The following is a 20,610-nucleotide window of genomic DNA, read 5'->3' as shown; positions in this document are numbered from 1 at the left end:
AGGCTGGCCACCACATGGCAGTAGCCATAGTGGTGGTTTTGTTACAAGCGTGGCAGGATTAAGAGCTCACAACATTTCTTGTGCTAGCATGTTTGTTGTCCTTACACTAAGTCAGCCTCTTAAAGTTCACACATTCCTTTTAAAATAGGAAAATGAAATCTATTACAAAACATTTACACCACGATACACGATCTGTGGGTAAGAAATTAATGCATAACAAGATGATTCAATAGAAATCAAGTGTATGAAACAATTTTTTTTTCTTTGCAGGTCAACTGCTAGGGAGTACGCCCTGAAAATTATCAAGAAAAGCAAGTGTCGAGGCAAAGTATGTACAAGGTTTATGCTCCTGAACACAGTGCTCAGAGGGTAGAAGGAAACACAAAGTTGAGCTCCCAGATGAACTCCTAGGAGTTCACCTGGGCGTTGTGCTTTGGTGGAATAGAATGTCCTCCACTTACTAGTAAATAACTTCATTCCGTAAATATTCCTGGAATAAACTGGATGTTAGTTGGAATGACTGAACTTTTTTTCTTGGCTTTTTGAGGCTGTACCTGTAGCATATGGAAGTTCCTAGGCTAGGGGTCGGGGTCGAATCAGAGCTACAGCTGCTGGCCTCCACCACAGCCACAGAAGTGCCAGATCCGAGTGGTGTCAACGACCTACACCACAGCTCACGGCAACACCAGATCCTTAACCCACTGAGCCAGGCCAGGGATTGAACCCGAAACCTCATGGTTCCTGGTTGGATTCATTTCTGCTGTGCCACGAAGGGAACTCCTATTTATTTTTATTCTCTTCCATTTATTCTTATTACAGGATGTTGAATATGGTTCCCTGGGCTATACAGGAGGTCCTTGTTGTTTATCCATCTTATAGTTTGCCTCTGCTCGTCCCCAAGTCCCAGCCCACCCCTCGCCCAGCCTTGGCAACCACAAGTCTGTCCGGTGTGTGTGTGAGCACCTCGCTAGTTGCGATGCGAGTAACGATAGCTTTTCTCTTGGACAGGAGCACATGATCCAGAATGAGGTGTCTATTTTAAGAAGAGTGAAGCATCCCAATATCGTTCTCCTGATCGAAGAGATGGATGTGCCAACCGAACTGTATCTCGTCATGGAATTAGTGAAGGTGCGTATTTTGGAAAGAGAGAGAAAACAGAGTGCCTGACCCTCCTGGGTTAATAGGGCTCGCTCCTTATTTCCTCCCCCCACACTCAGTCTCTTATTTCTGTGTGTGGGCGCAACGGTTAAGAGTATTGACACTCGAATTTTACTGCAAAGGTCAAGTTCCAGCCTTGACCTAAATAGCACCCTGTCCTTGGGGCTACCTCTCTGTGTCTGAGTTCCCGCCTGTGTAAACAGAGAGTAATGATAGTAGCACCTACAGGAGTGCTCTTGGGAGGATAAGAGAGATGTCTTCTGCCCGCTTTTGTGACACAGGAAATAGTCAATAGCAACGCGGTCGTTGTTACTGTTGCAGTAGAATTTGCTAACTTTCCCATGAACTCCAAAAGTATCACTCATCATTACAAAAACCAGCTTTAAAAAATGTTGACACTAACACGATGGAAAAATAACACAGCCTTAGTGATGTAAATAGCCCATCACCTCTCGGCGAAGCTTCCAGCCTCACCCTGTCGCGTAAAATTATGTTTTTCTTCTGTCCAGTCACAGAATATAGGAAGGGCCAGATGTTGATGATGGTTGAACGTAGGGGAAAGGGAACTCTCCTACTCCCTCTCTCCTTCTGTGTCTGCAACTTTAATTGGAAGTGTTTAAAAACCGAATGTTTCATTTTCACGAAGTTGTGCTTTTCTCAAGCCTCTTCCACGTTTCCTCCAACTGTCGGCACAAGTAATTTCTACACAGTCGTGAAGTGCCCTGAGTTGGTCACATCCCTCTGCCTCGGCTGAGTGGCCAGGAGGGCCGAGAGCTCCAGGAACCCTCTTTAGAATCGCTGGCCTGAGCTGGTGGCAGAAATGAGCCCCCTGGAATGTGGGGTGTCCTCTTGTAAAGATTTAAGGCCAGGAAAGCATTTGGTCAACTAATCTGTTGCCATATAGAAAAATGTTCATTCTGTGGCCTTTAAACTTTCATCATTCAGACTCGTTTTGCTCTCAATCTGTTGGCCTTTGTTACTTACTCGTAATTTATATCCATAGATGAAGCCCGTTTTTTCCTGCTTCAAGGTAGGATTTGTTTCTTTTATGGCGAGGAGGAGTTTTTGTGTATAGTAACACAAGGTTATTGTCAAGGTGGAGAATGAGGGAGAAAAATATGCTAAACATTTTTCCCAACAAAGAAAGGCAAATTTCATTTATTCAGAAGACTTTCATATTGGCACTTTATTACCCTAAAGTGTGACAATTGCCAACATTATAAATGATACTTTCTCTAGCACCAAGAATAGTATTTTTACAATGACTTGAATTTTTAAGGCAACAACTTCAAACCATTCCTGCTGCCCCTTTGTGTGCCATTAAAAATTGATGAGCAGTCCTCTGTTATTGGCTGCTTTTTGGAGAGATAAGATTAAATTTGAAGATGAGACGTAAAATAGGAAAAGGCTTAAGAGTTCAGAACACATTTTGTGGGAAAGCTTAGTGGACTGTGAGTCATATGCTAGTCAGGTGACAATAGCTAAGTGCCACCTAGCAGCCTTTGTAACTTCTCCGGGTGACCAAGATAGCCTCGCAAGGCCAGCATGTGCCTGCATGGTAGTCTGCCCAGCATCAGGACTCCTCGGTTGAGCCACTAGATTGTGCCCTTGAAGTTAGGCCCCATCTGGAAGCATCCCGAGAAGGGAAGGCCAACCCCAGGCTTGACCTGAAAGTCTTCCGTGACACCCCCCTCCCCTGAGGAATTAAGCTCGGCCAGTGTTGGTCAAACCCCGAGAGCCCAACAGGGCGCCAGGAAGGTCAGAAGCTGTAGGATGAACCAGGCCTATATTTTGGAAAACAGTGAAATGACGTTGAAGAGTGAAATTCCATAGTTACCAAGAACAGGACTTTAGACTTGTGGCTGCAGAAGTGCCAGCACACACACTGCTTGTGTGTTCAGAGGAAGGAGGCCTGTGGAGGAGGTGGCCCTGGGGCCCGGCCCTGAGAGAGCAACAGGCGTTAGGAAGACAGAGTAGAGGGGACAGTCCAGAAAGGGGCTCTCAGGAGGATGAATTTGGAGCAGAGAGAGTCTGGCCTGTTTGGGTGGCCCGGGAGCAAATACCCTCACGGCAGTGGCAGAAGGTGAGACTAAGCAAGTGGGGGCGAAGGTTGGGGCCTGAGCAGAGAGACCCACGGGGCAGGAACGCTGATTTCCGGAGGAGAGAAAGAATGTTGACATGCCATTTAGGAGGGTGACAGTCTGCACACAGGATGCTTTGGATAAGGAGCCCAGGATGGCCCGGAAGGCTGTGTCAGAGACAGGCCTTCAAGGCAGGACTGGTAGGTCCCAGTGACTGTTGAGGATGAATTAATGAGGCTGTAGGACGCACAGAGCCTGGATAACTAGGACAGTGGTGGGGTCCTAGCAGGGTCACCATGTACATACAGCCCTACACACGGTTAAGTGTTGGTCACGTGGATCACGTGAAAACCCCGCCCCCTGGGTGCCACGGAAACAGCCTGCACACCTGCACAGAGCAGCTTTGCCTTCCAGGAACAGAACGCTGAGAGGGAAAATGTTCATTTTGGAAAGAAAATATGTGTATATACGTGTGTGGGTTGTTTTTTTTTTTTAATGTATATATGCTTAAGTGCTGAAGCCGAAGGGTCAGTGGCAGATGCTGCCCTCGCAGAGGGTGTCCAGAGTAACAGAGGGCGGGTCCAGTAGTGCGATTTGGAAATTGTCAGCCGACAAGTGCTCTATTTTGCCTTTGCTGTTTGAAAAGAAAAATTAAGTCTCTTTGCACATCGGGTAACAGATAAACACAGTTGGCCACTGGGCTTGGCTGTTGTGGGGCCTCATGTGCAAGAAGGATGCATATGTTGTCTGCAAATCAGACCCAACTTCTGCGAAAGCATTACAAATAAATGGATCTAAAATTGGAGGCTAAAGTCCTTATTTCATCAAATAACAATACATGAGCAAAGAACAATGGGAACAAAAGTGCAGAGGAATAATGGTTCTGGAAGACTGTCTTTGAAGTTTCTCCACCCTCCTCCCTCTCCTGCATCTTTGGAGTGACAATTTCTGGTCCTTTTTTTCTGTTCCTTACAAAGCAGTGCAGGATTGAAAAAGAAAGCACTACACCCACTCCAAGAGACCTAAATCTAGAGAAGGATGAGAACTGTGTGTGTGTGTGTGTGTGTGTGTGTGTGTGTGTGTGTGTGTGTGTGTGAGTGAGTGAGTGAGTGAGTGAGAGAGAGAGAGAGAGAGAACATATCACCCAGCAGCAGAACACTTTGCTAAGGGTGCAGTTAGCAGTATTACCTGTCTCTCATTTGGGGAGATGGAGAATTCTGGATTTGAACTTCTGCTGCCAGTGGGTCTGAGGCATGTCACACATGCCCCCAGGATAGTGGGTGTCACAAGGCCTCTGCCCTGGACACCTGGGCCCCCCTCCCCGGCTGGGAGCTCCACGGCAGCCCGTCCTCTGCTCCGCCTCCGGAGCCCTGGAGATGTCAGTGGCCCTCGCAGTGGGGAGAGAAATCGTGCGAGGCCCCGGGCCTTTGAGAGGGAGGCCCCGGAACCAGAGCTCCCGCCCGCATCCCTCACTCCCCTGCTGGCCTGTCGGGCGCCTCTCCAGGCGGCCCCATTGGAGCATCTGTTCACGCGCTGCTCCTCCTGCTGTTCCCTCGCAGGGAGGCGACCTCTTCGATGCCATCACTTCCACTAACAAGTACACCGAGCGAGACGCCAGCGGGATGCTGTACAACCTGGCCAGCGCCATCAAATACCTGCACAGCCTCAACATCGTCCACCGGGACATCAAGCCGGAGAACCTGCTGGTAAGAGGGCGCCCACCGTCAGGGCGTCCTGAGCTCCACACACGCACGAGTGAACGTGATCATTGCTCATTTGTTCCTTTTTTCTTTTTTTAAAAAAACTACCTTAAAAGTTCGTTTCCAGCTGGTCTTCAGTAACTCGCTAGAAACGAGTCTTTTAAGTTGATCTATCAGGATTAATGTATCATTAGGAGCCCTTGACTTATTAGGAAGAAAAAAAAAAAAATCCAAGCCAGGGTGCAAGGCGCGAGCTCTGGAAACCTCGGGTGCGCTGTGTGCAGTGGGCCAGGCCAACACGGTCCTGAGGAGACGGACACTTGTCTTATTTAGAGACAGCACTTTGTGCTCGAAGCTTTTACTTGGGAGAAAAGTCTAAGAGGAAGCCCTTTTTCAACTTTGCCTTCGTCTCCCATGTGATATCCCAGTCATCCAATCTAAAAGCCAAGGTAATAAATCACGGTGAGTTTTCAAGACACCAGCCCCTCGGCATAAAAATAATCAGGATGGAGCCTGATTTTCAAAATCAGAGACATTCTTACCTCCCTTTAGAGTTTACTTTTCATGAACTCTGTCTCTGGGGAAACACTGAGAGTTCTGCTTGCAGGCAGATGAGGGTGCTGTCCTAGTCCCATTGTTAGGGGGACAGGATAGGAAAGAATTAGGGAGACAGAGACTGGGCATTAGGGAGCTGTTACTAGTGAATATGGGAGTAGCATAAATTTTGCTGGCTGTTCAGGCTGCAATTTTAATGAAATATATTCAACGTCTCCCCTGCAAGATGGTCGTTGTTCTCTTACTTTCATTATCCAACCCCAAGAGTCATGTATTATATGGTTATTAGTTTGTCCATCTCTTCAGAAGTCTGGGAAGTGAGGATTCTCGTTCTAAAGCAGTATTTCTCCAAGGGTGGTCCACAGACTGCCTGCGCTGGAATTATTCCCAGATGCCTGTTAAAAATGTAAATTTCCGCACCTCCCTGTAGCCCCACCAAATCAGAATCGGGTGACAGGGCGCAGATCTGCATTGCAACCAGCTCCCTGTGTCACCTGAATGGAGGCTCACATTTAAAAGCAGATAAACCACCCAACTCCCACCACCAATAAAGGTCGCTAAGATCTGCCCTTATGCAGAACCACCCCTGTGCGCACCCTGCGCTAAAGACTTCGTGGTTATCTCATTTCGTCCTCACAGCAGCAACGTGGGGTAAGTCCTACTGCTGCCCCATTTCACAGGCGAGGAAATGGGGTGCTTAGACATGGGACGACCCACTCAAGGCCATCATAGCTCTTAAGCGGAAGAGCCAAGGTCACAGCCTCGCTCTGCCCCAGTCACAGCCAGTCTGCCCTGGACTACATAAAGCTGGGAATTAGGCAGAGAGGTTTAGTGTGGGCTTGCTGTGTGCCAGTAAACAGAGACAGAAGCCTTAATGGAGTGACACTGCAGTAGGAAAAAAAGGCATTCAAGAAATAAATACACAAGCAATTACTTCATTGCAATTAGGTTAGTAACCTTGTACCTACCGGCTAATGAAGGCAGCGGAGGTCAGATGATGGCGTTCTGACTTAATTGACCCTCAAATTCCCCGTCTCCGCAGCAGCCTAAACATTCTCTTCTGCGTAGTTGCCTCCATAAACGGCAGCAATTTCCCCTCATCTGCACTCATTCTTCCTGCGTCTTGACTTATGTGGGATTGTCTCACGGGAACGGACTTACAACCGAGCCTTTGTTTAAAAACTTCTGTAAGCTCTGAAAATGCAGTGACTGAAAATTAAAGTTTCATTTCCCTTTCTGCTTTTGCAGCTAGCTCAGGTTTGTGTACCGTTGTTTGCCTGCGTCTCACCAGAGCAGTTTCGATCAATGTCATAAATGATTACACAGCAATGTGCTTTTTTCCTAAAATTACAATTTACAGGGTACTTTTTAAGTACTGTGTTCATTTGCATGTATCTTACTTTAAATTACCCCAAAAGGAAAAAAAGAAAGTTCTTTCCTTTTTTCCCTTCCTTTTTTAATTTCAAAAATGTGAAAAAATACATGTGTACACCCCCCCCCCACTGCAGTCATTCACAATAGAGGTTTAAAAAATACATATGAAAAACTGAAGTAATTTGCTTCTCCAGTATAGTAACGTCCCCCTACAGGAGAGTGGTAAGGGTTGGTGAGTTTTGCAGGGATAAATCTATGTTAGGTTAAAATAGGCAGAAGAATGGAACAATTTTAATGGCACGAGGGTGACATCGCTAAGAGTGCTCGAGACGGCCGTTAATTTCACATGCTGTTGACCTTTATGTGGAAATAAGAGAGACACAAAATCGCACACTCAGGATTTGCAGACAGATGGACAGAAGTTCAAAACCAGAGGCTTCGCTCTTCCACTGGCTTGTCTTCTGACCTTGAACAAGACACTTAACTCCTTTGAGCCTCCCTTAAGGGGACTTTATGAGGATAAAGAGATAACACGTGACTACTGGCTCTCTTAGGTTTTAATTCCCCTTTTATTTGTAACAAAAAGTAAATCATCCCTAAAATAAAACTGTTTAAAATGAAATTACATAATGTAACAATCATCTTTCATCTTTTTTGACTTTGCTTTTAAAAGATTACTGTTAGGCGTTGCCGTTGTGGCTCAGAGGTAACAAACCCGACTAGGAACCATGAGGATGTGGGTTTGATCCCTGGCCTCACTCAGTGAGTTAAGGAGCTGGTGCTGCTGTGAGCTGTGGTGTAGGTCACAGGTGCGGCTCGGATCCCTCGTTGCTATGGCTGTGGCACAGGCCTGCACCTGTAGCTCAGGTTTGACACCTAGCTTGGGACCTTCCATATGCCAGAGGTGCAGCCCTAAAAAGTAAAAAAAAAAAAAAAAAAAAAAAAAAAAAAGAAGTTACTGTTTACCCAGACATGTATTTGCCATCTCGTGGCAAAATGTAGAGCTAGAGACTGTTTTTGAAAAATGCTATGATAAATTTATAAACTTTAAATCTATTTTTGAAGTACAGGGAAACTTAATGAAAAGGCCTCACTGGACACTTTGCATAACTGTTTTATGAAGAAACTTCAACAAAATTCTCAATTGTTAGATTGCTGATAAATTTTTGCTAAGTGTTTTAATGTCTGTTATAATTAGCAAAGAATTATTTATAGGAGTTCCCATTGTGGCTCAGTGGTTAACAAATCCGACTAGGAACCATGAGGTTGTGGGTTCGGTCCCTGCCCTTGCTCAGTGGGTTAACGATCCGGCGTTGCCGTGAGCTGTGGTGTAGGCTGCAGACACGGCTCGGATCCCGCGTTGCTGTGGCTCTGGCTGTAAGCCAGTGGCTGCAGCTCCGATTTGACCCCTAGCCTGGGAACCTCCATATGCCGTGGGAGCGGCCCAAAGAAATGGCAAAAAGACCAAAAAAAAAAAAAAAAAAAAAAGAATTATTTATAAATGGGGAGATTTCAGCTATAGATTTCATTTTATATGATATGTGCAGGACTTTTAGATTTAAAAATTTTTAATGCTTAGAGAGCAATATAAAAATACTGTAGCCTGGCCTGAAGGATTGACACTGATCATGTGAATGATTTATTCAGGTTGAAATATTTGGTCAGATAAAGCATTTTAATGAGAAAATATGATTTACAGTGATGTTTCCAGCCACATTTTAGGTGAAAACTGGGAACCACCCTAATAGAAATGGCTCTTGTAATTTTACTATTGCATTGTTACTAAGGTTTTTTTTTTGTTGTTTGTTTGTTTGTTTTGATATGTTACTCATGCCAATGATTTTTTTGCGATTCTTTTTGCTTTAGTGGTCAGGCCCGGTGCTTAGTGGTCGAGTGGAGCGGCAGGTGTATGAAAGGGTGGATTAGTTGAGAAAAAGAGTGAATGACGATATTGCATCATAGACTAGAGGACAGACCCAACATAAGAAACCCTAGTCATTGCTCAGTCAATCCAGCTACTACATTGAGGACTGCAGTTGGCCACAGACTAAACCTCTCTGAATGCAGGGAGAAGTGCAGTGCTTCCCCAGCTTCACTTATGCATGAAACTAGTGTGTGTGTGTATGTGAGCCATAATAGTTTATGATTAAAAGGGACCTTTCTCTAAAAAAAAACAAACAAACCCAGAAATAGTCTAAGAACAATTACTTTCAGTTTACAGGACTCACCACTAGATGGCATGCTTGTACCCTTGGCAGCAAAAATCATCAGTAGCAGCCTGTGTTTCTGGCAGGAACCTGGGAGTCTTAAAATGTATACGAGGATGCCTCTTAGGAAAATTAGCCTTTCCTGGAAAAACTATAACTTACATCACTAGTTTTTATTAGAATCCAGAAATACAGTAATTTTCTTGAAATATGAACATTTATGTACAAAACCCTTCTTCCTTCCAAATGCCTCCGTACTATCCAGGAGAAAGCAGTTTCCCAGGGCATCTGCTTCTCTTGGTCAGAAATTCTCTTCTAAAAACCTCTGTCAAGGTGTTCGTGCCTGTTCCTAGAAGACCATCAAAACAGCACGTGCAGCTAACGACCCTCATTTTCACAAAATGGGTGGAAACTAGTAGTAAGTTAACTCTTTTTCCCCAAATGTTGGCCATAGGTTCTGCTCCAGCTCGTCTTAGTTTCCATCTCCAGCCAGCACTGAGCTCACCAGATAATGGGTTTCCTTCTGCCTTAATCTCATGACTCTTGATCCCCAAATAGACCCGTTTTGTGATAAGATAGCTAACAAGGCCGGTGGACAGGACACAGTGCGCTAGAGGTCATAAACAAAAACACAGGGGAGTGGATTTGTAAAATCAGTCCACAAACGATAATCCTGAGCCATCAGCATGCTGATGAGCGGCTTGGGGATCACCTTTAGGAGGGGTGCCCTGGATCTCACCGGCGTCTGTCACTAGCTGCACCCTAGTCAGCGTTAATTGCCAGTGAGCCAAAATGAGGCTGTAGTATATATATATATCAAATGACAGAACTGAGATCCAGATGTCTCTGGCTCCGTCGAGGTCCCAGATGAGTAAAATGAAATTTAACAAGAGATCAACATAAAAATCCCTACAGACTAAGTGCTTTTGGTGTAGCTGTTTTAGTGATTGTTGCAGAAAAACAGTAATGGGAAAACTTGGCCTGGTGTGAAGGCTGTGAGTTGACCATGAATAAGTACATCGCGAGTCTCGGTGGGACGTGGCTGCTAAAGATACTGACACGCCTTTGGACGCCTTTCACTGAAGGAGCGTCGCCATCCAGAGTCCCCTGCCCTGCTCACACCACATGAACCCAAGGGGAGGGACTCGAACACGTCACATCAGGGGCCTGGGTTCAGCCCAGAGAAGGGGTGGAGAAAGGGGAGCAGGGCAGCTCTCATCAACTACAGGAAGGCTGCCTGAGGGAAGATGGGGGGACATTTGAGTGCTGTGTTTGAGAGCACTGAACTCAAACTAAAAAGACATGAATGTGAGATTTGAGACTGACATAGAGAAACTTTCCAACAGTGACACCTGTTTGACAAGTCACTGGCTGTTATTACAGGCCGCTTATAGTCACTGAAAACGTCCAAGTGAAACCGAATGGTCACTTTTCATAGGTGATTAGAGAATAATACTTACCTCTGAATTTGAATAAAAGTTGAGAGAAAACAGAAGAAAAAGAACATTTTCCCCAAACCTTATTTAGTACAATAATATTCCAGATACTGTACTAAGCATTTACCCCGGTTACCGCTCCAAGAATCTGTGATTCCATCAGGAGAAGACGACGGGGAGCAGAAGTGTCGCGGGGCCTTGTCTGCACCGCTGCTCATTCCCTCATCCTTTAGGACTTGGGTAACATCATTCACTTCATTTTAAAATGACATGGACTTACGGGACGAGCAAAGATTAATAATAATCTACCATGTTGGCAAACTGATGGAGATACCTATCATCTCCTGTGAACTAGTGCAAGAGTAACTTGATGGAACCCATCTGAAAGGTCGATTGGTAATATATAAACTAAAGCCTTCAATAATGTGTGACCTGTGACCAAGTAATGCTACTTTCTGATCTGTAACTTTAAAAAAATCAGATTTGTGGGAGCTGCCGTCATGGTTCAGCGGTTAATGAACCCGGCTAGTATCCATGAAGACACAGGTTTGATCCCTGGCCTCGCTCTGTGGGTTAAGGATCTGGCGATGCTGTGAGCTGTGGTGTAGGTCGCAGACGTGGCTCAGATCCCATGTTGCTGTGACTGTGGTGGCACTGGCACCTACAGCTCTGATTCAACCCTTAGCCCAGGAACCTGCATATGTCCTCAAAAAGACAAAAAAAAAAAAAAAATCAGATTTGTATACATACGTAGGGATGTCCATCTCAGTGATTTTTAGTACGTGTGTGTGTGTGTGTGTATGTCTATCTCACATCAGATCAATAGTTTTTTTTTTTTTTTTTTTTTTTTTTTTGTCTTTTTGACATTTTCTTGGGCTGCTCCCGTGGCATATGGAGGTTCCCAGGCCAGGGGTCGAATCGGCGCTGTAGCCGCCGACCTAAGCCACAGCCACAGCAACTCCGATCCGAGCCGCGTCTGCACCTACACCACAGCTCACGGCAACACTGGATCCTTAACCCACTGAGCAAGGGCAGGGATCGAACCCGCAACCTCATGGTTCCTTGTCGGATTCGTTAACCACTGAGCCACGATGGGAACTCCACTCGATAGTATTTTCAATGTCAGCATCATGGGGATCTAGGCCTATATTCTGGTTAGAATCATGGACTTGGACGTGCCTGAGCTTAAGTTCTGGCTCTGCCACTAGCTGTGTAACATCAGCAAGTTACTTAACATCTCACAGCCTCAGTTTTTTTCCTCTGCAAAATACCAGTACTATTACTGAATAGAGTTGTTGTGAAGATCAAATGGGGCATTGATCATGAAGTCCTCAACACGAGGTCTGGCACATGCTCAGTAAGTGGCAGGGGTCGTGGTTTGGGGATTGTTACTACGGTGCAGCCGCTGAAAATCGTGATGTACACATATGCTTACTGAGTCAAACAAACCTTCAGGATATGCTGTTCAGTGGAAAAGGGAAGAAAAAACGAAAAAACAAAACAGACAGAGAAAGAAAGCTCTAGAAGTTCATACCCCAGATGTTAACAGTGGTTATTTCTAGGTGGCAAGATTACAGATGACTTTAATTCCTTTTTCTCTATGATTATCTGTCTTTTCTAATTTTCCTACCATGACACATTGAATATCACTTGTGTGACAAAAATGACAGTTTTTTGTTTTGTTTTTTAGGGCCACCCCCATGGCATCTGGAAGTTCCCAGGCTAGGGGTCGAATCAGAGCTACAGCTGCTGGCCTACGCCACAGCAACACAGATACGTAACCCACTGAGGGAGGCCAGGGATCGAACCAGCATCCTCATGGATACTAGTGGGGTCCATTACTGCTGAGCCACAACTGCATGTGACACAGTTTTTAAAAACTGCAATGACATCAGTTCCCAGAGTTTTAGCAAGATCCTGGGATGTACAACTGCAGCAGAATCTGGAATGTGCCTGTTTTGTGTGTGTCACTGCAGCTGCATGGAACTCCCTTCTAGACATTTTCATGACTGTTTTAAAGGAAGAATGAGAATTAGGTTTCTTGGAGTTTCCATTTACTCCACCTTCCCAGACATCTCGAGGGTAATACTAGGAAAAGCTATTTTATTTTTTTCTTCTAAAGTTGTTACCCTTCTTTTGACTTCTGTACAACTTTTATTATTTCGTTTAATTTTTTTGTTTCATAAAGATTTTAAAGGTGGTTATAAAATGAGTTTTGTTCTTTTAAGAGTTCATTGTTTTTCAGGAGGTTTAATTCTAAAGCATGTGGACCATAAAGTACATTTTCCAAAATAATTCCATGAGTGAATGTTGTTACAGTTTACTTCTTGGAAGATTAGAAATTTAAATTTAAGCTACTTTTTAAGAAAGCATCATTAAGGCCATAAACTTTATATATATATTTTAAAGGATACCATCTTTGTTAAAAGGTAAATTGGCTTATTTTTTTTCATGGCTTCGTCAATTTCATGCCAGTTTTGTTAAATTCTATTTGGTGAAATAATTTTTAGTACCTGTTGAGCTCCTCTGTGAAAAATATTTCAGTGGTTAGTAATGATTCATTAGCTGGCATTTCAGTGGAGTTGTCCTTAAATTAATATTATCACTGAGCATTATGTTTGTTCCAGCACATCTGTTATATTGGTCAGCTTTTAGTTCTCTATTATGGGAATCTCAGAAACCATCTGACTAGGTTCAGATTATCTGTGAATTTTCATATTATTTTATGGCCACCGGCTGCATTTTATGACTCTATATTAAGTCTTTTATATTTTTTTAAATAACTTTCTCAAATGCCCTCAGACTCTAATCCAAGGGAAATCAGGCAAATGCCCAAACATCTACTGTTCAGCAAGTTACAGCTACTGTGAAACCCCAAAATAAATGACAGAGAGCCAAAACTAAAACTCTTCTTGAAAAGAGAAAATTCGTATGTGAAATACCACTACGATAAAACCCTACATACCTGACCTTTCACTGTATCTATTCCTGGTAGGACATGCCTTCGGCTTTTAATTGGAACCTTTTTCATAATAGTTGCCATTTAACACGTTTAGTCTGTCAATTCAGAGGATGTCTTTATAGCCATATAATAAACCCTAGAGAACAACTTTTCTGACTGTAGCCATCTGCAATGATCACAAGAGTCACTTACAAAATACTGACAGTCTTTATGGTAATAGGATACATATGGCAGCCCACAATTATGTGTAGCTGCATTCAATTAGTGTTGTACAATTACGCAGTTTTATTGCTTAGTTAAAACAGTGAAAGCACTACATACTGGGTAATTTGCACTAATCCCCGTCTCTTTAATAGCCCCTCGGTGTTTAAAATGTGGGGGAACATCTACAGTATTTAAGGGGCCTGGGATGAACATTAAATTACATCTTCTGTTGTGAGTACTCTTTGATTGACAATTAATGCACTCCCACCTCACGTGTGGGTCGTGTTTTATGGAGGCTTTAAAATACAGTTACAGCAAAAGTTAGTTCTCCTCACACCAGAGCTTCACTTGCTGGACCAGGCTGTCCAGGCTTGTGCTTGCTGTCTGCTTACGCTTCTTTCTACAAGAGGGTCAGGGTGAGGAGTCAGTTCAGAGAGTGGGATAAGCCAAGGATGTGGCGTTTTCAACCTGAACGTGTTAGAAGCTGTTCCAATTCCTAACTTTTAATTACAAACTTAGTTCAAAGTGAACTTATGGCTACCCTTTGGGAAAATACTTTGTGGAGATGGCTTAGTGAGGGGGTGTGTGTGTGTGCACGCAGAAGAGAGGATGCTCGTGTGTGTGTGTATGTGTATGTATGTGCACACACATATTTGAAATAGATGTACTTAGCAATCTGTGATGTTTAACAGTTTTAATTACATTTTTAAATGGCCTCCTGCCCCTCTGTGAGCGGCTTGGTGAGAGAGAAGGGTGAGCCCAGTGCAGGCTGCAGCAGCCGCTCTGGGGAGCTCAGCTAGGAGGTGAGTTTACTGTAGCACTTAGGAAAGGCGCCCTCCCAGGGGAGGAGAGGAAACACTACAGTATATTCTTTTGTGTCCTTCTCCCCAAGTGTTGACAGAGAAAAACCCAAAGCAACCTTGTTTCCTGCCCTGCCTGATGGTAAGTTGAGCAGAATTCCAAACGAGAGGCCTGGCCATTTATTCACCAGCAAAAACATTTTGCTGAAGCATTTCAAATGTACTTGGGTCTAGAAATGTTTTTAATTACGTGAATTAGGCCTCTGTCTCTTAGCTCTTATTATCTCTCATGAGCATCACTTAACCACTTTATATGTTCATGAAAATTCTACTATATGGTTTTCAAAGCAAAAAGAAAGGGACACGTAGAAGTGATTAAAGAGAGATGAAAAGAACATTAAAATGATGGATTCTATCTATTTCATTTATGTGATGCTGGCTTATTTTTAGAGTATTATTACCATTAAATCATCTTCATTTTCTTTATTTTAGGTAAGTTTTTTAAGTGCTTTTGTTTCTTAGTTATTGAAACTTTGAACTTTATTGCTCAGCTATATTAAATGCAATTGGCATATGGCTATATGTAAGATGGAATTCCTATTAAAATGTAGATGCTTAAAAATAAAACCTTTGGAACATGGAGGAGAATTACATGGTCATATTCAGAACTAAAATGTGATTTATGACTGCATCTGCCAACATCTGCTTTTGTCCAACTTTTGAATAGAGTTAGGTGATTGTGGTAGTATGCTTGGGGGGAAAAAGCCACAAAGTCTCTGTACAAGTGGAGTTGTGTATTCTGAAATCTGCACAACCTCAGGAAACATGCATCGTGAATGTTTGTACCTAACAAAACATCAAAGCAAGAGGTTATTTTGCATTTTAAAAAGGTTATTGGTAACAGAATGGAATCAGGGAAGTAAACAATTCCGCTCTGTCTGGGAAATAAACTAGATGATCTAGGTGTCCCCAGCTCAGATTTCTTTTCATGAAAAACATTTGCTTGTCATTTGGACGCTCTGGATGGCTGACATGCTAAGACTACAATTTAGGGATTTCTTTTGCCTGAGAGCATTTAGGCTGGGGATGAGAGTGTGTTTTGCAGCTCTGAGACCTCAAAGTCCGTAACTCAAACCTGTTTACGCAGACCAGGGCTGGACGGCTGCCTCATGAGAGTCGGCAGGACAGTGTGCATTTCAGAGGACAACTGGGCAAAGCCGCATGTGTGCGGGTCATGTGGCTGTCCTTGCCCTAACAACCTAGGTGCAGGTGGCCCCACAAGCCTCTGGTTATGTGCTTGAGGGCAGCCCAGGGTTGATCACAGTTGGGTCCTTTGGGAGCGGACTTCATGCTCTGAGTATGGAGAAGATGTAAATGACTATTTTCTGCCCAGAAAGGACAGTCTCTCCAGAGAGGAGGATCTGACTGCCTTTTTCCCGCCAAAACAGTTGGATCCGAATGATCGTTGCTGATATCGCAGCCTAGCTGGCCAAACATCTGCACTAGATGCTGCAGTGAAATGAGAAGTTCATCTACTTTTTCCACAGGAAGGCCGACGTGGTGTGTGAATGGTAGCGGCGCTCCTGATGTGTGGCGCTGTGCCTTGCTGTGCACGAGGTTCAAGCTGCTGTAGCAAAAGTACAGACGATCACAGAGCACCAACAGGAGGGTGTGAGGCTTCTGCTGGCTGGTGGATTATTTTGATGTACATGGAACACTTTGCCATTTCCTGGAGGCATCTCTTGGCGACTGCCTTTGCTGGGAATAGTAGCCTTTTCCTGTGGCTCTCTCCCATATCTTATGGGTTCCAATAGGAATCATAGAATTCTGAACGCCCTTTGATCTTTTATTTGAATGATAGGTGTTGTTTGGGATACTTTTTAGAGCAGACCCATTTGGTTTGATCGTGAGCTAGAATTAAAGTGTGTAAATACTTGCCTGTGGTCACATGCATCTTTTTCTTGATTTGTTGGGTGAAAGACTGGAGACTTTTACAGCCTTAATAAGGAAACCTGGACAGAACGCTGACTCTGCACCTGGTAAATCTTTCCAGATTGCCACAGGTGAAATGAAATGTTAATATCCCTTTCAATTATTAATAAAGAAATGTAAATAGATCTTATTGGAAACGTGGGGCACTGAAAATGAAGTATTTTAATGTGTAGATTTTTTTTGTTCAGTTTACTAAAAAACCATTTTTAAAGCTTATATATTAAAATGAAGAGGTACTTATTTTCATAAGTTGGAGATTTAGCACTAGAAACTTTGTTTCATTGCACTCTGTAAATCAATTTTAATTGTAGCAAACATCAAATACAGATAAGCAAAAGAAAAAAAAAAATCTGTAATCTGACCACCCAGAGACAGATACCACATAAGGTATTCTTCCAGATATTTTTCTTTGTACATATTTTTTTCTTTAATAGACTTTAATAGACACTTTATGCAAACCAGTCTGAAATCTATCCTTACTTCCCAGACATAATTCATTTTAATATATGTAAACCCGTATCACCAAGATCCCACTGTATGAACACACCATAATTTCTTTAACGTATTTCCATTTGCTGGTTGTTCACCATGTTTCAGTTCTGCAGTGATATAAAGATGTTTTTATATGCATATCCTTGCATATTTGCCTGATTTTTTATTTTATAATAAATAATGTAAAATATTAAACAGAAACGTCAATTAAGTAGGAGACCAGAAGGGGGAGCTCTCACATCCTGTGGTCACAGCAGAGCCCAACAGGAGAAAATGAATCCCCTTTCCTGGCATGGGCTCGGCCAATGAAAAGCCCCGGACTCTTTGTTTACTAAGCCCCCCCAACTTCCTTTCCATCTCCTCACCTTGCCCTGTGGGGACTTGGCGAGGTTCAGACTCTGAACTGAAGTTCTCTGCTGAGTCTGAATAAACACATCTTGGCTGTAGAAATATCTGGCAGTCTGTTTCGGGTCAACAGATACTAAATGTAAACTACAGTGTCCCTTGTTTCTTCCGAAAAGAACTTTTGAGCTCTTGGCATTAAGGCAATTGCACTTTTCACATTTCCTTTAGGTGTATGAACACCAAGATGGCAGCAAATCGCTGAAACTGGGCGACTTTGGGCTGGCCACCATCGTAGACGGCCCCCTGTACACCGTCTGTGGCACCCCGACATACGTGGCTCCAGAAATCATTGCAGAGACTGGGTAAATGCTTCTTGTGTGTTTATTGCAGTGCTGTGCTTGCAAAATAATAAGTCTGCTTCTAGGATAGGAGAAATACGAGTGCCCGGTCCCAACTGGACAGATCAGCTATCTGATTTCACTTTTTTTTTTTGTAAACTTTAAAGTGGGAGCTGTTTTCTCTGTTTTCCCAATCAAGGTACCAATTACTACGATCTTGTTTAGGGGTTTCCTTGTGGCTTTGATTAAAGATAGAAGAGCAGTTATTAGCCCCAGGGTAAAAAAATGGGATTGAACAGAGAAACATACAGTGATGGCAATTATCTAGCTTTCGGAAATAAAAGAAACAGACATTGCTGCATGCAGTGATTACAGCCTCCTGTGGTTCCTCCTCTCAGCTGACCGTATTCTCCAGCTCCGGTCCCACTCGGTCCTCCTGGCAGTCCACTGATTATCCGAGGAGTGCAGACGCCCTCTGGCATCAGAGGGCCACAGGAACTGCCTGGCTTCTGGGTGCAGCGGTGTCAGTGGAACGCGAATCTCTAGAAGTGGGGGGATGGTGGGGTTGCCTCTTGCTTACTAGGGACCTACTGCCGTATGCCAGGCCCCTGAGGTCCTTTACGGCCTTATTCCTCTTCCAGTAGATGCGATGATTCCCCTTTTGCATCTAAATAAACCCAGACTCTGATGACTTATCCTATAAGCCGCTGCCTAGATGGTAGCTGAGTCAGCATTTGAACTGGGGTCTAGGTGAGTAGAAGGATCTTTGGTGAAGAGCCAAGTAAAGAGCCCCGTTTCTTGCCAAGGGTCATAGGCAGGGTTCTGAGGCACCGTCCTTGAACAGAAAGACTGGGCAAGGGTGTGCCAGCAACGAGAGACAGCCCCACTCTTTCTTCCCACTTGAGGCACCAAGCCACACCTACACAGTCCAGGTCGTATCTTCCACCTGACAGTTGGAGAGAGTTTTTCTGCTTGTAGCATAGACCAGAAGGGCAGAGATAGAGACAGATGAGAAGAGAAATCCCCAAAGCGAGATGTGAGGTACTGAGGGCTTTTTTATTCATCGCATTTCCATAGCCTGGCCTTCCTCCGAGGGTGCTGCCTCAGCCAGGGCTCCGTCCCCCCCCCCCCCCCCGTAGGGGCTCGGATGACCTGCTGGGGGAAGGAGTGCTGTGGGATAGAAAGAGGGTTTGGTTGGGCTCTTGAAGACTTGGCTGGAGCTCAGCTCGCACTGACTGATGGTGTGATCTTGAGCAAAACTATGTATCCCTCTGCATCTTGGATTTCTCTTATGTAAAACAGGCAATGATGCGTAGCCTGTACAAGTTACAGAGTTGTTGGGAACACAAAATAAGATAATGTATATTAGTGCTCTGTAAGCTGAAAAAAGTCTTATATGTAATTATTATTTTCTCAAATTAGGGAGTTAAGTAGTCTCAAGGGTTCATCTCTATACTGAAATCGATATGACTATAACAAACATTTTTGCTGAAACCCTTCACTTAGCGATCTCTGGATAAGTTGATCTCACGCCAACTTATCAAGTGTCTCTGCCCCACCCCCCATGCCTTCCTGTTGTCCCTCTGGCTCCACAGGTGTAGTCTCCTGTTGAATTATTTTAATTTTTAATGTGTCTCAGATAGCTTTTTGAAAACTGTTTTCCTGAATTCTGTTTAGCCAGTGGGTTATAGTTTAGTGTTTACTGTGGGTTTTTAGAATTTGGTTTGGTTTGTGGATTATGATTAGAAGGGTCATCTGTGTTACGATGCCCCATAACTTGTCCTGGCCTAAGTTTGCCAATGTTGACCTCCCTTACTTTTTCAGATACGGCCTCAAGGTGGACATCTGGGCAGCTGGTGTCATCACTTACATCCTGCTGTGTGGTTTCCCTCCGTTCCGTGGGTATGGGCAGCAGTCTTTTATTCAGCAGCAACAAAGCATTTCTCCATTCTTTGAATGATCCATTCAGTCTCCTTGAACAAAGGAGCCTGCAGCAGGGAAAAAACATCCTAAGAACTTGACTTGCAGTGCCTGTTATTTTTTCCATGCTGTGTGTGCTAATTTACGTGCCTTCCATAAATCTTCCTCATATAATTGAAAAACTCATTCTTTCTTAATTTGCCAAAACAGTTCCAGGCGGACATTCTGAGTTGCTTAAAAACTCACATTTTACACATTTACGGGGAAAGGAAAGGCTCCAGTGCATAAGAATGAAAAGACATACCCTGAGTCGGATTTTCATGCTCTTTATTCTTGTTACTGTCCTTGGTCTAAACAGGAGCGGTGATGATCAGGAGGTGCTTTTTGATCAGATTCTGATGGGGCAAGTGGACTTCCCTTCTCCGTATTGGGATAATGTTTCTGATTCTGCAAAGGTGGGTTTCCAGTACCTTCCTCTTATAGATTGTATCTCTGAATTGGAATTACTGATTGTGAATCATTGCATGCAAAGAAGCAGAGATAAATATGATTTGTCTGCATAACTACCAGCTTTCCCAAGAGGTCACAGTCATCAAGTGATCTGTTAATAGCCACGCCAACTTGTCAAGTGTCTCTGCCCCACCCCCCATGCCTTCCTGTTGTCCCTCTGGCTCCACAGGTGTAGCCTCCTGTTGTGCCCTGCTCACACCAGGCTCAACCCACCTCCAATTTCTGTATACCTTTTTGCTTCACCTCTTTCTGTTCTTGACTTAATGTTGTCTTCTCAGTGAAGCTTTCTCAGAGCACTGTGTTTCCAATTGCAGCTCTTAACCCCTACCCGGCTGACCATCCTTTGCTTTATTTTTCTCCGTAACATTTACACACTTCCACCTGGTATATCATCTCACTACCCATCTGTATCTGTCTACCTCTCTAGAGAGGTGGGTATTTTTATGTAGCTTAGTTTCTAACGCTCCTCACTAGAATGTAAATTCCACCAAGACAAGGATTTCTGTCTATTCATTGCAGTATCGTAAGTGCCTCAA

General features: G+C 43.8%; 1 protein-coding gene across 7 annotated transcripts in view; it reads left to right on the top strand.

Moving 5' to 3' along the window:
• The window catches only part of DCLK1 (doublecortin like kinase 1), a 343,828-nt gene that overhangs the window by 287,820 nt on the left and 35,398 nt on the right, over positions 1–20,610 (top strand). For all 7 annotated transcript variants that reach the window (XM_021065211.1, XM_021065210.1, XM_021065208.1 and 4 more), the window contains 6 exons: positions 271–328; positions 1,009–1,128; positions 4,799–4,945; positions 17,535–17,668; positions 19,469–19,546; positions 19,923–20,019. In XM_021065211.1, the coding sequence (XP_020920870.1) occupies positions 271–328; positions 1,009–1,128; positions 4,799–4,945; positions 17,535–17,668; positions 19,469–19,546; positions 19,923–20,019 (634 nt within the window). The remainder of the gene's footprint in view (positions 1–270; positions 329–1,008; positions 1,129–4,798; positions 4,946–17,534; positions 17,669–19,468; positions 19,547–19,922; positions 20,020–20,610) is intronic.

This window comes from Sus scrofa, chromosome 11 (genome assembly GCF_000003025.6).
Source record: "Sus scrofa isolate TJ Tabasco breed Duroc chromosome 11, Sscrofa11.1, whole genome shotgun sequence".
NCBI classification, from domain to species: Eukaryota; Metazoa; Chordata; class Mammalia; order Artiodactyla; family Suidae; genus Sus; species Sus scrofa.
The sequence above is the reverse complement of the archived record's forward strand: the minus strand, read 5'-3'. Positions and strand labels throughout refer to the sequence as shown.